This window comes from Gigantopelta aegis, chromosome 4, assembly GCF_016097555.1.
Source record: "Gigantopelta aegis isolate Gae_Host chromosome 4, Gae_host_genome, whole genome shotgun sequence".
NCBI classification, from domain to species: domain Eukaryota; kingdom Metazoa; phylum Mollusca; class Gastropoda; order Neomphalida; family Peltospiridae; genus Gigantopelta; species Gigantopelta aegis.
Genome location: NC_054702.1, coordinates 60,108,995 through 60,126,965, shown reverse-complemented (window position 1 = coordinate 60,126,965; position 17,971 = coordinate 60,108,995). Strand labels below are relative to the sequence as shown.

The following is a 17,971-nucleotide window of genomic DNA, read 5'->3' as shown; positions in this document are numbered from 1 at the left end:
ATTAATCACTCCCCTAATTTGTTTTCAAAGAAAGAAATGTTTTATTTAACGGCGCACTCAACACATTTTATTTACGGTTATATGGTGTCAGACATATGGTTAAGGACCACACAGCTATTGAAACAGGAAACCCGCTGTCGCCGCTTCATGGGCTATTCTTTTCTATTAGCAGCAAAGGATCTTTTGTATGCACCATCCCATAGACAGGATAGTACATACCACGGCCTTTGTTACACCAGTTGTGGAGCACTGGCTGGAACGAGAAATAGCCCAATGGGTCAATTTGTTTTCACGTCTAGGTCTGAGTTTAGTCGAGTTACACCCTTTTTCGTTTATTTTTCTTTAAGCCAATAACTAATACAATGTCTCTTTGGATTCAGGGTTTGTTAAACATTATGAAGTTATTTATAGGTAGTTTATTTTAATCAGGGTAAAATGTATGGTATAAAAAAAGCTAAATTGTCCACGTCCGGACAGAATTCAAGCGTGCTATCCTATGGAAACGACAAAGTAAGAATAACAGAGTGCCAAACGCACGATTTACACAATGAAATCAATCTTCATACCTTTTTTATCTATTAAAACCTGGGGGGGGGGGGGGGGGCGAAGCCCAGTGGTAAAGCGCTCGTTCGATGCGCGGTCGGTCTTGGATCGATCCCCGTCGGTGGGTCCATTGGGCTAGTTCTCGCTCTAACCAGTGCACCACGACTGGTATATCAAAGGCTGTGGTATGTGTTATCCTGTCTATGGGATGGTGCATATAAAAAATCCCTTGCTGTTAATCGAAAAGAGGAGCCCATGAAGTGGCGACAGCGGGTTTCCTCCTTCAATATCTGTGTGGTCCTTAACCATAATATCTCCGACGCCATATAACCGTAAATAACAAAATGTGTTGAGTGCGTCGTTAAATAAAACATTTCCTTCCTTCCTTCCAATTAAAATCTAACTTTAAACCAAAGGTCATTAGCCAAATTTATTAACGCAACAGCCTTTTTTATATTATGACTTCAAACCTTTGTAATATGAACGTATGGTTTTGAGCACAAATACATGTTCACTGATAACAAACGAACATGATATAATACCTGTATAAAAATTATTGTCTCGTTTTATATGATTTTTTTTTTTTTTTTTTTTTTTTTTTCCAGGTCTTCGTATGCTGGATCAGCCGTTCATGACCGACCTCATTGAAGCTAACGCGATGGGACACATGCCCAACGCCATCGACATCTACAGCGCCAGCTGGGGACCCACCGACGACGGCAAGACAGTCGACGGACCACGCAACCTTACAATGAGGGCCATCGTCAACGGCGTAAACAACGTAAGCATAGTCTCTTCACAAATAGAAGTAGCAATGCCACTCGCTGCTCGCTGCTATAGACTGATTTTTGCCCCTCATAGTAGGGTCAGACTACCAACTGTCACGACGAAGTTGGTCAAATCGCCGATCTCACGACTTCTATGACTGTCCTGTTGCTAGTCTGAGCGCTCTAACAACTCAATTCCCTTCGTGTACAACTCCTACGACCGATTAGTTGTTAATCCGAGCAAACCCGTTATAAGTCTGGAGTTTGAAAAATTACAACGTAACCATCGACTTGGCCAACTTCGTCGTGACAGGTGATAGCTAGCATAACTTTAGTTAGATACGATATGGTAGAAGACGATGGTACCAGTCAAATTGTTTGCGAGCGTTTGGCCTGCGAAACACGCAATGGATCGCAAACAGAACGCATCCGTCTGCTTCCAGCGTTAAGCCCCCGAGGCTAGATTTAAATGTTTTACAAGCACGCGAAACCTGGGTTGACTAAAGGTACAATTGAATAGATGTCAATTAGTTCCGTAGATCTTTTCACAAAAGTAATTTTAACGCTTTCTTTGTTTTGGAACCTTTTACAATGTACCGTTAAAGTCTAACACACAGGAATAAATTATTAAACGAATAGATATACTGCAAGAAATTTCCCATTAAGTTGATTGAACTTTCCATCATACGTTCGAGATCAATCTTTGTAACAAAAACTACAAATTTTATAAGCTGTGTTTAATGCCATGATTCGTTGGGTTTCCTTGGAGTGTATCGATTATGTGCTGACATAAAGCTTATAAAACATTTATTGATCTCTTCCTACTTCAATCAATTTTACTAAACGTCAGCATTCTTCTACAGCGGTAGGTTTCTGTCCACATGAAACAAGATAAGAAAGTCAACAATTTCAAAATAGAAAACAAGATAATTGTTTCAGTTAGAAATTGCTGTGGCTAAGATCAATTAATGGACCACGTGCTCAGCAGTGATTTCTTTCCCATGCTACCCCTTACTACTAAAATAAATAAATCACAATTTGCATTCATTAGACCACGGGACGTGACGTAACCCAGTGGAAAAGCGCTCGTTCGATGCGCGGTCGGTCTGGGATCGATCCCCGTCGATGGGCTCATTGGGCTATTTCTCGCTCCAGCCAGTGCACCACGACTGGTATATCAAAGTCCGTGGTATGTGTTATCCTTTATGTGGGATGGTGCATATAAAAGATCATTTGATGCTAATCAAAAAAGAGTAGCCCATGAAGTGACCACAACGGTTTTCCTCTCTCAATATCTGTGTGGTCCTTAAAGGGACATTCCCGAGTTTGGTGCAATGTTTTAAGATGTTATCGACTAATAAAATATTTCTACGATTAAACTTACATATTAAATATATTTTCTTGTTTAGAATATTAGTGGCTATATATTAAACGTGTTTCTGATCGTTCTAATATTTGTACTAATTTTCATTATATTTCCTAAAAGATATTTTTTCGTACGTACGAAATTATTTGAAGACAAAATCCAGTTTGGGCTTCTTACAAATATTAAGATGACCAGAAACACATTGAATATACAGACGCTGATATTTTAAACAAGAAAATATATTTAATATGTAAGTTTAATCGTAGAAATATTTTATTAGTCGGAAACATCTTACAATGCAGAAAACTCGGGAATGTCCCTTTAACCATATGTCCGGCGCGATATAACCGTAAATAAAATGTGTTATCAAACATTTTCTTCCTTCATTAGACCACGGGATGGGACGATTCAGGTTGGTGGCTCATTGGGTTATTTCTCGTTCCAACCAGTGAACCATAACTGATATATCAAAGACAGTGGTATGTGCTGTCCTGTTTGTGGGATGGTGTATATAAAAGATAATTGCTACTAATGGAAAAATGTAGCGGGTTTCCTGTCTAAGACTATATATGCAGAATTACCAAATGTTTGACATCCATTAGTCGATGATAAATAAATCAATGTACTCTAGTGCTGTCGTTAAATTAAAACAAAAATCAGTAGACAACTAAAAGAAATAATCAAAACACTTCAAGACCATTAAGGGCCCAATTTACGAAATGTATTTGTCTTTTAGTCACGTGTTACTTTCCTAAACTTTCCTTATACTTAGTAATTTTACCATAAACGCAGGTGGTGGTTAGCCACATGCACACAAGTCGTATTTACACACTGGGGTTTTCTCGTCCTAACAAGTGTCCCATGACTGACATATCAAAAGCCGACATATGTGCCTCCCAGTCTGTAGGAAACTGCGTTCATATAAAAATTCATTAGTTGCTAGTAGCAAAAAAACAACCACCGTGTTGTGAGTTTTTACCACAAGACTGTGTCAGAATTTAAAATGTTTGATATTCAATAGCCGATGATTAATAATGATTAATTATTAATTAATGGGCGCTAGGGTGCTAGTGGGGTTAATAAACAAAAACAAGTCTTAATACTATATAGCTTTTAACTTTAAGATTTAATCTCGTCTAAAATAAACACGCGATCATCTTCTATTATTTCTTACTTTCTACTCTAAAGCTATATAAAATATATGCCATTAATGCAACTATTACATGTGTTTATTTGTTTTCATTTACCATAGTTTGACACCCAATAGCCGATGTATCTTTCGTGCTGAGGTGTCGTTAAACATTCATTCATTCATTCATTTATGATATTATATGTGTTTTTGTTTCTTTCACAGGGACGCAAAGGCAAGGGGAACATCTACGTGTGGGCGTCTGGTGACGGCGGTCCCAATGACGACTGCAACTGTGACGGCTACGCCGCCAGTATGTGGACGGTGTCCATCAACTCGGCCACCAACGACGGCCAGACGGCCGGCTACGACGAGTCGTGTTCGTCAACTCTGGCGTCGACGTTCAGCAACGGCAAGTCAACGTCAAGAGATGCTGGAGTGGTGAGTGTGTGATCATAACTCGATTACGAGACGCACACGCGTTATATGTACACACATACACATACGTTGAAACACGCACATACATATTATACGCAGACGTTTTATTAATGACACCTCATATTTTAAAACTACGGTTATCTAGTGTCGAGAGAAACAGAAATTGGAAACCCGTTACCGTAACAAACACACCCAATACGGCAACAATGTAGTTCCTCATATAAAAGGCAGTGCATATTACTGATTTTGTCTTGAGGTCACTGCTTGTGACGGACCATAGAGGGTGCTCGATCCTGCGGCCTGTCGCACCTCAGATGAGCACGTTACAATTGAAATACATTCCACCCACACACGGACAACCTCTCTCTCCCTCTCTCTCTCTCTCTCTCTCTCTCTCTCTCTCTCTCTCTCTCTCTCTCTCTCTCTCTCTCTTTGCGTACCTGTATCCATGTGTGTCTTTATTTAAATATATAAACAGAATCAGAGAGAGAGAGAGAGAGAGAGAGAGAGAGAGAGAGAGAGAGAGAGAGAGAGAGAGAGAGAGATTGGGGGAGACTGATTGTTGCCTATGTTGAATGTACTGAAGTTACCTTTAATATACAAAGTGTTGTTATCAGATTTCAAATAATAGCTTTCCAAAAGGTCACGTTTGCTAACTGAAAAAGATACCAATAAAGTTGTCGTATCAATTCCCTTTGAAACACACATTGTCTTCACGTATAAGTCATAAACTATCATATTCTCAACAGGCGCTTCATCGATGATTCATAATGTTATTTCTGTCCGGATTTTTTTAATATCATAAAACTTTAAGACCGTACCCTGATTAAATACGTTCAGACACAAAACAATACAGCATTGAATTGCTCAGTAAAAAATGGGGGGGGGGGGGGGGGGGGGGTTGTTGTGGGTTTTTGGTTTTGTTGTTATTTTTTGTGGGGTGTTTTTTTGTAATTTGATACAGCAGACGAGTCTTTCTTAAACGTACAATAATTCAGGGCCGTACCCAGCGGGGAGCAAAGCGGACAGTTGCCCGCCCCCTTTTAAAAAAATAAATATATCGCGTTAGTTCAAAAATGTCATTGTAAAATCTACATTACTCTGCCATGATTCTTTTTCCTGCCCACTCACAAATTAGTTTGACTGGTTACAGCTTAATAATGCCAGATTAAGCATTGTGTAAAGATAAAACCCTTTTTTTGTTTTGATTTGGATGTTTCTATTCCACACCATTATTCATTTCCGTCAGAAATGGTGATTTGTTTTCCAAGTGTTTGGTTGTGAAAACATATACCGGTATCTTGGTTTTCGGGTCTCCATAGACTGGCATCAACAATATTTAAAACGTTCTCTCTAAGGGGCTTTTGATAGCATTAGTTATTATATGTGGGCGCCCTGTTCCAGGAAGCAGTCTTAAAACTAAGATGACATTAAACGCACGACTACCTTATGCACTTAGGTGATCTTAGCGCTAAGATCGTTTTGTAGAATGGGGACCAGGCGTGGTGCTTATAAAACTTTTAGAGTCTAGACTCGAGACTCTAATAGAGTCTGAGACACTAATCTCATGACAACGCCATACAAATTGTATGCGTGTGACGTCATTAGAGATTGAGTCTGGACTCTAAACGTTTTATAAGCACGGGCCCAGGTCATCAAAGACTCCCATTAAAAAATGTATCTATGTTTGTCTTATTGGACTGTAAATATATCTTCAATATGTCTTCAGTTCGCTATAAACTGTCATCTGCAATATTTAAAACGTTTTATCTCATTGAATTTGGATCGGATTATTATATCATGTGACCAAAGACTCCCATTGTATTAGAGGTTTATACTATAGTCCGTTCCATCCTCCTACAAAAATGTTTGTTGTTTTTTTTGTTAATAATTTTCGTTTGGTTTCACGTAAGAAGAAAAGTAAAAGTGTTTTGGAAAAACAAACAAATTTACTATTTTTGTGTGCAAGTGACAAAACAATCGGCTCAGAAATAAATAACTTGTAGTAAATTCCATAGTACGAAAAAAAGGCGTTCCCTGTGGGACGGACTATAAAATATATTTCTGTAACATATTGGGTTGTGAAAGCAATATATCTTCCATCTCTTTCTGGTCACTATCTGCAATATGTAAAACGTTTATGTCATGTCATCAGACTCCCTTTAGAAATACATATATTTTGTCTTAGTGGGTTTTGAAAGTAAATGTTGTTCTCTACATTACAGGCTACAACCGACTTGTATGGCAACTGCACGTCCAGTCATTCTGGAACCTCGGCAGCTGCTCCTGAAGCTGCAGGAGTCTTTGCTCTGGCCCTCGAGGCAAAGTGAGTTATCAAAATAGTCTTAACATTGGAACCATTGTCGTATTGTGTGAATCTTTTATTAAAAAAAACTTTTATTGTAAAATGCTTTGAGACAAGATCGACTTGGCGCTAAGTATGCGAAGGTGTGTGTATATGCCCAATCAGCAAGATAGATTAGTTCCTTCTGCAACGTATGTTATTTAATCCAGACATGAATACAAACTGATTTTGGCTAAATAGAAACAGCAGTTCTGTTTTGGAAATACATTTCGCATCACCACTAAAGAGCTAATGTGACAGTTATCGTGTTGAATGAGTATTTATGTTTTGTTGTATTTTATTAGGCATTAAAAAAATTGAACTTAGTTGTACATTTTAAGATTTTCTAATACAATTCGCGACATTACTGACGATGTTTTGAAGCCACAGCATACAATGACTCAACAAATATATTAAAATGTGTTAACTTGGCATATTGTCCGTAGTAGTGTTATTCCACGAAAGTTCTGTTGTTATTTTGAATAATTGGAAACGTTCACAAGCTAGACCACTGACGTTGAATCATTTATTATTTCGTCACTAACACTACACTATCCACGCTAGAAGGCAGAGCAATACAAGAGGCACTACCCCAATCTGACGTTTATGCATTGGCCTAACGGCCTCGGTGTTGTCACGGTTACGCCATCAGATATACGGCTGGTAGGTACAGGGTTCGCAGCCCCGTACCGGCTCCCACTCAGAGCCTGTTTTAACGACTCAATTGGGTAGGTGTAAGACCATAACACCCTCTTCTCTCCCATTAACCACTAACCACTAACAACTGAACAACTGTCCTGGACAGACAGCCCAAATAGCTTAGGTGTGTGTCCAGGACAGCGTGCTTGAACCTTAATGGGATATAAGCAAGAAAATAAGTTGAAGTGAAATGCATTGGCCGTTATCAGTTGAATATTTGTCGTGCTGGGGTGTCGTTAAACATTCATTCATCCATGCATTCATCAGATAAACGTCGAAGAAATATAACTGACTCCTCCAGTTGATGGCATCTTCGAACGCCTATTTTTATGCTATAAAAGAATCAAATGTATAACTAAGATACAATACGTTGAAGATTATATAAAATATTATAGTTCCTTGGTGTAACTTGTTTTCAAGTCAGAACCATTCTTAAAGGGACGATCACCACAGGACTGTCCTCGGGTCTAAACCGAACTTCCTCTACGTTAATTATTTCTCATTGTAATTGTATTATAACTGTTTTTCCAGTCAGAACCTCGCGTGACGTCTGAACAGAAATCTCTTTACGACTTAATTGTTTTTAAATACATGTATAATTGTCTTTCCAGTAAAATCCTAACTTGGCGTGACATACAACACCTGACTCTCCTCACGTTCAAAAGAAAATAAATATAATAAATATAAATATAATTGTACCGTAATTAAGTTTATTTAGTTAAAACCGAAGTCGACGTCTAAAATAGGAATTCCCTTTACAACTTTAACTGTTTCTAATTATAATTGTCCTAGAACTATTTTGTTCCAGACAGAACCTCACTTGAGGTCTAAAAAGAATTCCCTTTACGATTTTAACCGTTTCTAAATATAATTATACTGTAACTATATTTCCAGTCAGGACCTCACTTGGCTTGGCATACAACACCTGACTGTCCTCACGTCAAAGAGGAACTCTCTTTCTCCTTCTCCCAACCTCTCTCTCGCTCTCGCTCTCGCCCTCACTCTGTCTGTGTGTGTGTGTGTGTGTGTGTGTGTGTGTGTGTGTGTGTGTGTGTGTGTGTGTGTGTGTTTCTAAATATAATTGTCCTATAACTGTGTTTCCAGTCAGAACCTCACCTGGCGAGATATCCAGCACCTGACTGTCCTCACTTCCAAGAGGAACTCGCTGTACGACTCTAACGGCGTGCATGAGTGGAAGTACAACGGCGCCAGGCTGCAGTTCAACCACCTGTTTGGCTACGGCGTGCTGGACGCAACGTCAATGGTCGACTTGGCCCGAACCTGGAAGGGCCTGCCAGAGCGGTTCCACTGCACAGCTGGGACCATCACTGAAGACAGGTGAGTTAGGCGCGGGTCCACTGGGTGAGTGTTGTGATTGTGTTCAATCCGAAATGATCCGAAATACTCCGAATATGTTGTGTTTTAAACACTAATTATTATCTTATCTTATAATTTAATTAGTTTGAGGCGCGTGAGCAGGGGTGAGTTTTGGGGATCCAACTTCTCCTACTTCAACACATTTTCTTCTCTTTGTTGTTCAATATATTTTTCGGGTGTCTTGAACCCTCTATAAACTTCGCTTGCCACAGTCTATAGTCCGCCCCATCATTCTATAAACATGTTTTTTGTAAATAATTTCAGTTTGGTTTGAAATAACGAAAGAACACTATTTTTGTATGCAATTTACAAATCAATTGCCTCAGAGATAAATAACTTGTAGTAAATTTCATATGAAAAAAAGGCGTTCGCTGTGGGACGGATTATAGACACCCTCCCCTGCTTAAAGTCGAAGATAGGGGTGAATTTGCAACATTTGTCTGTTAGAAGTATTGTCTTGACTTAAACTCTAATTACGTTCCTATACCCTTTCAAGGTTCAGGCACGTCCATCCCAAGCCAAATCTTTGGCAAGACCTGTGGCTGGATACTTGTGGGTATTAAACTAAATGTGAATATGATGGCTTCTGAATTTCTTGAGGTGACTTGACGCGTAATTCGGAGCGGGTCGTTATAAATGATTTATTTGAAAACCGTCAAATGCCCCTTTATAAGCTGTACTACCTCCCTAGAAACATTTTTCATCCGTACCATGTCCCTGTGAGTTTCTTTTGCTGTCAGAAAATGTGATTACTAGTTTCTCAGATGTTCAGCGATATCGTAAAATTGGAGGAAAAGGATGATAATTTGTACGTAATTATTGACGTCTGCTTCTCAATCAATAGAGCTCAGCTAGCTAGTCATATTATTTCTTGTCGTCTGGTGCTAACTCGTCATTATAATGACCCATTTTTCTCTTTTGTAATATAATTATGGGCTTTGTTGTTGTGCCAGACAATCGTCTTGTTTTATAGTATGCAACAAAGACACATAATCGCCAAGGTATAGAAATTAATAACCCGATAGCACATGATATAAAGACTGTGCACATGATATTATTGTACTTAAAAACATTCATTACATTATATAACTGTCATGGTAACAAATCTAGTAGCTAGGATGTGTTAATAAACAACAGTAAACAAATGTTAATAACATTTACTGAAAGGCTTCTAATCTTGGTTGTCAGACATTGTCAAATATATATATATGTTCGGTTATTGTAGCCTTTTTACTGTTATATTACCCGTTGTAATTTCTAACATGAATATTAAAAGATAAAGTTTACTTTGTTTAACGACACCACCAGAGCACATTGATTTATAAAAAATTGGCTATTTTATTTTTCCATTAGTGGCAAGGGATATTTTATATGTATTGTCCCACAGACAGGACAACACATACCACGGGACAACACATCCTTCTTTCACCCTAAAACGAATACTGCCACTTCCAAACAGTAAACTTGTTCTCTCTTTCACAAGCTACACCAGTAGTCCAATCTGTAAAATAAAATGAGATTTAAAAAAAAAAAAAAAATAAAAAAAAAAATGTGATGATATCACGTGTTCGCGAAGTTGGGTATGTTCTGCACCACCAGTGACACCTGTTATGGGACTGCTACCACACCAGTCGACTCCCGTGTCAGTTGCCCCTGCGTGTGCTGTAACCTCACCGTGGTGCAGGGGTGTAACATTCTCTTTGAGAATGGCCAATACAGCACAAAATTGAAGTTTTGAGTAAAATTCAGTATCCGTAAAATTCTGTGATAGTTGTGTTTTTGTACAGTTCTTTACACTGTTTTTGTTTAAGTCTTGAATTTTTATATTGATGTTGATCATCACTTTATTTATTTGCATTGCCATAGTTTGACACCCAATAGCCGATGTATTTTTCGTGCTGGGGTGTCGTTAAACATTCATTCATTCATTCCGTGTCAGTTGTTAAGCTCAGTGTGTATTAACATATATAATAATTAACATATAATAACTCGCATAAATAATGGTAAACACATGGATGTTTACATTTCTTTATAATTACCTCTATTTCTAGAGAGTTCGATGTCAATAATCCTATTCGGATTATCATCGACACGTCTGCGTGCGAAGGCAGCGAGAACGAGGTTAACTTCCTGGAGCACGTGCAATCGTTCTTGACGCTGCGATCGTCGTACCGCGGTACGATCACCGTCTACCTGACGTCACCCATGAATACAACGTGAGTACCAATGGCAATAACACATTACATTTTAATTTCACGTTTTCTAATAATAATTTTTTAAAATTGTCATTGTTTTGCTGTTGTTGTTGGTGGGTTTTTTGTATATGTTTGTTACTTGCGTTGTTTGTTTGTTTTGTTGTTTTTTTTGTTTTTTGTGGGTGGGTTGTTTGTTTGTTTGGGGTTTTTTGTTTGGGGTGTGTGCAGCGAGTCCGGGGGGGGGGGGGGGGGGGGGGGGGGGGGGGTTGTTTTTTTTGCCTGGTTGTTTTTGGGGGGTTGGGTTTTTTTTTTTTTCTCTCTTTTTTTTATAATTTTTTTCTGTTTTGCGGGGGTAATGTTTTTTTCTTTTTTTAATTTCCCTAGATTTCAGACCTATACGGGTATTTTTAATGCTGTAATATTATTGTCGTTGGTTTATAGTTCTGTTATCTTTTTAACACTATAAACACAAAAATGTTAATATAAATAGCAGACTATGTCATGCATACTATCAGGGCAGTCGACAGCACATTAAATTGGTGGTTTTGCTAAACTGGTTATAGGTCCCCGATTAGTTGCATTAGTCCTATGATGACTGTATTCGCCCTTGACTTTGCTTAAGGCCAATACAGCGGTCCTCCAACCAATACAAAGGCCAATACGAAAGCACTTCTTTAATAACACAGGGTCTAATTTACAAAGTTTGTTTACATTATATTGATCTTTATTATATTGATAATTATTATTACATTTTATATGGAATATTTTCATCACTTTCCATACAATGTAAATTTGTTTTCCCCTTTTAATGATATATGCATTATATTTAAATGTTTGTAATGCCTGTAAACTGTATGTTTACGGCTAATAAAGTATACTATTAAGTACATTGCTTAAACACCTGCGTTTAAAAATAAATAAATAAATAAATAATAAAAAATCAGGCTTCGTAAATTCAGCTGATAATGTTCTATAACTGTTAAATATGTTATATATATTATTCTAGCTAAGATGTGTGCCCAGGACAGCATGCTTGAACCCTAATTGGATATAAGCACGAAAATAAATTGAAATGAATTGAAACGAGAAAGTTCTATAACTATTAACAGGCGCGTGCGCGGGGTGGGGGGGGGGGTTGGGGGTCGAAACCCCCCTGCTCAAGGCGAATTTTTTTTTCCTATCCCGATTTTTTACATTCCTGTGAATTGATATGGAAGTACTGAGATGTTATCGGGCTTCGCCAGACACCTCGACCCCCCCACCCCCCCCCCACCCCCTGCAAAATTTCCTGCGCACGCCCCTGATTAAATATGTTATATATTATTCCCACAGATCGATGATCTTGAGCCAGCGCCCCAACGACGACGACGACAAGAACGGCTTCACCCGCTGGCCCTTCATGACGACGCACACGTGGGCGGAGATGCCCCGCGGCCGCTGGACTCTCAACATCGTCCTCGAACCCATCCTGGGCCTCAAGTCGAACGGCGAGACCGGGCTGTTCAAGGAGTGGACCCTCGTGCTGCACGGCACGAAGCTGGCCCCGTACGCGGGACAGCCCGTCAACAGGGACACCCAGAAGACCCTGTACATGGTGAAGAGACAGCACGAGACCGTCAGCAGCGAGAAGGGAATCCTGCTGTAAATCGGTGCAACGTCACACGTCACGTGACTAGTGACTAGTCTTTAAGTCACCACGTGATGACATAATAGCTAGCATGTCACTGACGTTACTCTTCTAACCATAACAAGCTGTTTTGAAAGCCAAAATTGAAAAATAAAAAAACCGACTATTTTGAACTTGAACTTGGAATTAGGTGATGGTCCGTGTCAAAATTTTAACAAGAACAAAATACATATTTTTGAACTTGAAATAAGATTATTCATCGCCCCGTGTGAAAATGTAAAGAAATGAATAATAAATGATGTTATCACATGAAACAAATGTGGAAATCAAAGGACTATGATCAATTCAGGAAAATAAAATTTGCAGATACATTGCAAAATAAAGGTCAACAATATATTTATCACAATGTGAAAGTATTACAATATTTTCATACGGCATAATACAGATTTTATTCAACTAGAAAGTGTTTTAAGTTTTGAATGTGTTGTTCCTTATACTAGAGAGATCATCTTATTAAGATAAATTATTGAATGCATTTTTAATTTAGATTGTTACATTGATCTTTGTTGACTATGGTGTTTTATATATATATATATATATATATATATATATATATATATATATATATTCCTGATTTTGATGAATGGAGCATTTCTCATCACGATCTGTTCATAATTCTTCATACCGTAGTCAACAAATACAGAGAATGTAGTCGCAGGGTCTGCGAGGGTGAGGTAGGGAGGGACGCATGCTGTTGAAAGCCCCATCTCCCACGCCACCCTCACATCACTCATATCCCAGTACAAATAGTAACTGTGGACTCTTGGTTTGTTACTTGTTACAACTAATCCTTCTTTCTGTAAGTTAATAACAAACCTGATTTCGAACAATAAATGTTTAAAACATAATTACAACCATTAAATGGGTGGGTTTTTTTAATAATTACATCCATTTGTAGCTAATGAGACTTTAATCGAAGGTTGTTTCTTCCACTAAGAAGAGTTGAAAGTAAAATAAAACTCGATTTATATGCAGTGTTATCCCTAGAGGAATTTATTACAAAGTTGCTAGCGTTGAACCTATCAAATATTAATGTGATATAAGATCCTTTTGACACATGCAAGTCTTCAAAGAGTGCTCAGCACCAGTATGGTGTAACGCTCATCGAAATGGTAAAAAATGTCCTTCAGCAGATCTGGACTAAAATTACAATTTCACCAAAGTCATGTATTATAATTATTGGATGCTATATAAAACAAATTTATACTGATTTGTTCAGCCACCAGATGTATTCCAGGCACTAGTTTTATCATTTATTTATATTAGTCTAAAAGCGTACTTGCTCCACCAGATACGTTTTCATGGATGCATGCATTATTTAAATCACTAAATTGCTATCTTTCCTTCATTAAAATGACATGATAAAATCGTTTTTGTACGCATCTGCCTGAACCTTTTGAGGATAGTGGCACGGTGACAGCGTTTCACTCAGCTGTGCTGTACATAATAAAACAGTTGGCGAATTACTAGAGGCATTTAAAATGTGTCTTTAAAACATTATCAATTGCATTTTATGCACCCAAACACAATTTGTTTTACTATACGCAGAAACTAAATAAAACGCATTAACCTCCTTCAGCTTGAATATAGTTACTGTGGTTCTATATATGAAATAATACAGACATATACATTCAGAATGCAATCGCATGTATAATAAAGACTTAAATATTAAAACCTCACATCCAATGATAATTAGTACATGTGTTTTGTGACTGTGCAAACTGCAGATAAGCAGACGCCCTCGACGTTAGGCCTGGCAATAAGTCGTGTTTGCTGTGTTGTTATTGTTTACGATGTTTATTGTCATGTACAGATTTCACGTGTCTGTGTTACACCTTGTTACGTTGCACCGCACAACTGTGAACAGGCTCACCATACCGGCTGTGTTTTTAGAAGATCACAATATTTAATCCACCTAGACGTATACAGTCTATATATGTCCTCCCTCCCCCGTGTTTTTATGATGGATAGTTAAACCGTTGTAAGCTATGCATGCCCAGTTCTAGGTTTCGTAATGGGTGAGAGGGGAGAGTACTATTAAAGTTACAAACCCTAGTTTTAACCCGTGAAAATGGACACTATAATATTATTTGGTTAATCTACAGACATGTAGACACATGTGACACATCTGTATCAAGTTACGGTAAAGTGAAAGAGTATATGACGTTGAAACTCTAAAACTTGTCTCCATAACCGTTACTTCTTAGGTATAAGTGCGGGGTTTTTTTTTAGAATTATGGAATATGCATTTCGAGTTATTGCCATCACCGGAACGCACGTAAATTGATAAATCTACACAACGTAAGTAATGTCTGAGTCCATGTATTAAAAACGGATCTAATAGTGAAAAATACGTCTTAGTGTTTAAGAACTAGTGTCTGTCACTTTAATGTAACGACTAAAAATAGGGGGCTTAGGCACCTTGGGCTCCTGTTATATCCGCGCCTGCTTAATAAAACAAAAGATGTGTCCATTATATTATCTTCTGGGATCATGGTTGATGATTGAAACAGCAATTAATTGGTATCGCATCTCGGCATCTACGTCTTTAAGTTTCAACTGAATGCAAATCACAAACTTTATGTGCGCGTCACTGGTCTTGACAATTTTACAATCTTGAAGTTTAAACAGTTTGTTTTAAATGAAGCCAGTAACGCAGTCAAATTTTATTGCGGTTTCATCTACTTCAATACCATGCAGTAATCACTGACAGTTGGGTCAATGTGACATCCATGATACTATGGCATGAAAGACTCTTGGAACAAAATTAAAATCAACTCGAGAGTACATTGACTCTGTACGTAAGGGAGCTCCTACCGATGGCTATCATCTTTTATTTGAAGAAAGCTTAAGGGTCTTCAGAATACATTACTTTTTGTAACGGACGGGAACTCTCGGTCATAATGGGTTCTAAGAGTGCTAATACAAGAAGTCGTTTATTGAGTATTTCTATGGTAGGCTTGGAACGGTTTGGCTATCCATTGTATATCGTGATATATTTATTGATTTTATTCCTTATATATTTATTAAACTATATGCAATAAAACTTGTATTTATGGACGCCCCTCTGTGAGGTTTTGAGTCAAATTATCTTGTATTTAAGGACGCGCGCATTTTGGAGAAACCAAAAAATGCTTCTTCCTAAAGAACATAATATATATTATGGGCTTGAGGTAGTCTTAGCGAGTCATTTATTTACAAGGTTTATTGTATATATAAATATTGTATTTTTGTCTCTGCTCACATAGTATATTTTGTGTTGATTTTAAGAATCCCACCTAAAGTAAATACTGTATTTTTCAGCCTAGTTTGAAAATAATACGTGTTAAGAAGAGGTAGCTTTTGACAATACCTAACAATAAAAAAACCTTTGTTTTATAACTTTGCTTCATTATCTCGGTACATTTGTTTTGGCAAACTTGGTTTAATTCATATGCATTTAAGTTCATGTTTGTTCTTTATATCGGAGGTTCAACCACACAGTCTAAGCTTTCTGGACTTCGTGGGCAGGAAATACATTACACATCGACCTAACAGAGGAAACATGCAACCGCGTGACGTCACATGGGCGCCATGCCTACCAATTAGAAGCAAGGACAGCATATATCACGGCTTTTTTTTTTTTTTTTTTCTTTTTTTTTTTTTTTTTTTTTGTATATCCCTTGCAAAGTTCTGGCAATGTTTAGAGCAATGTGCAAGTAGTACCAATGAGAACAATGCATTGATGCACGGTCAAATAGCACCCGGGAACTGGATTTACATATCTCAGTTGGCAAAGCATTTCCTGGGGTGCTTTTACCGTATGATGGAATCCCTTCGATGACTTCATTCTCTGACTGGCTTTTGGTTTTGTCTCCCATCCCAACCAATGCCTTGCAACTGGTATATCAAAAGTTGTGGTGTGTGCTGTCCTGCATATGGGAATATAAAAGATCTCCTGCTGCTAATGAAAAACAAAATGTAGCGGGTTTCCTCTAAGACTATATGTTAGAATTATTAAATGTTTGACATCCAGTAGTCGATGGTGTATAAAACAATGTGCTCTAGTGGTGTCGTTAAACTAAATAAACTTGCACTTTAATAGCACCCAGTAATAGCGGCAGCGTACTTAATATTTCTAGAACAAATGTAACAAGTATTGTATATATTAGACACCCAATTGCCGTAACTTAAAATATGTTGTAATGTGGTGTCGATAAGCAAATATCTCTTTCTTTGCATTCCCACCGATTTGCAATACTTAATCATTTGTTCTGTTCAGTAATGTGAATTGCAGTATGTTATACGTAATGCTGTTTATATTCCAATTAATGGTGTTAGTGTTTATTTGTTATATTAAGCAAGTGAAAACAGCTGCCATTTACATTTTAATTCTACTAATATCAGTGAATCCCACCTGATGGATCGAGAGAATCCATGACATTTGTTTTGTTAGAAGCCTCAGTGTGATTTTTGTTGAGTATTTTTCTCAGTCTGTGTCCTCTGTTATAACCGTCAAGTTAAGATCTGTTAATAAAAGGCTGTTGTAGGGCATTTGTGTTTGTTTTCTTTTATACCATGATCTTCTTCTTCTTCTTCTTCTTCTTCTTCTTCTTCTTCTTCTGCGTTCAGTCTTTTTACGGCCATCATATCAGTAATCCGGATGTGGCGATGACGTTTGTCGTCTTCCGGAGAGTCGTCGACAGGTCCACAGAGTTTGCTTTTGAGGGACGGGTCTTTCGTCCACACTTTCTGTCGAATTTCTTCTAGGTGCGGGCAGGTTTGTAGAACGTGTTCCGGTGTTTGCTCTTCGGCACCACGTTCACAGTGGGTCACCTCTGCAAGTCCTATCCTTTTTAAGTGCTTCTTTAGGCCACAATATCCAGTACGAAGACGGAAGGTTAAAGATTGTTCTTTTCTGTCTGGCGGAAAGTAGCCCAAGTGGTAAAGCGCTCGCTCGATGCCCGGTCGATCTGAGATCGATCCCTGTCGGCAGCCCCATTGGGCTATTTCTCGTTCCAGCACATGCACCACGACTGGTATATCAAATGCCGTGGTATGTACTACCCTGTATGTGGGATGGTGTATAGAAAGGATCCCTTGCTGCTGATCGAAATGAGTAGCCCATGAAGTGGTGACAGCAGGGTTCCTCTCTCAATATCTATGTGGTCCGTAACCATATGTCCGACGCCATATAACCGTAAATAACGTGTTGAGTGCGTCGTTAAATAAAATATGTCTTTCTTTCTTTTCTGTCTAGTTGGTTAATGCTGTCATACCATGATCATTTAGCTTTACATTTCTGACGTGGATACCCAAATTAGATATATATATTAGATTACCATATATTCATAATTATATCACTGCATTTTCAACTAATGAATGTCTTATCAGACCATACGCTATTTCCTTTATGCTACTGTGTTGCATTTTCTTCTAGCCGCGGT

General features: G+C 38.1%; 1 protein-coding gene across 1 annotated transcript in view; it reads left to right on the top strand.

Annotated features, from left to right (window-relative positions):
* Positions 1 to 17,078, top strand: part of LOC121370855 (neuroendocrine convertase 2-like) — a 61,295-nt gene extending 44,217 nt beyond the window's left edge. The window contains exons 8-13 of the mRNA XM_041496362.1: positions 1,149 to 1,324; positions 4,031 to 4,246; positions 6,469 to 6,569; positions 8,391 to 8,624; positions 10,715 to 10,879; positions 12,191 to 17,078. Coding sequence (XP_041352296.1) covers positions 1,149 to 1,324; positions 4,031 to 4,246; positions 6,469 to 6,569; positions 8,391 to 8,624; positions 10,715 to 10,879; positions 12,191 to 12,503 — 1,205 coding nt within the window. The 3' untranslated portion in view covers positions 12,504 to 17,078. The remainder of the gene's footprint in view (positions 1 to 1,148; positions 1,325 to 4,030; positions 4,247 to 6,468; positions 6,570 to 8,390; positions 8,625 to 10,714; positions 10,880 to 12,190) is intronic.
* Positions 17,079 to 17,971: the final 893 nt, after the last annotated feature.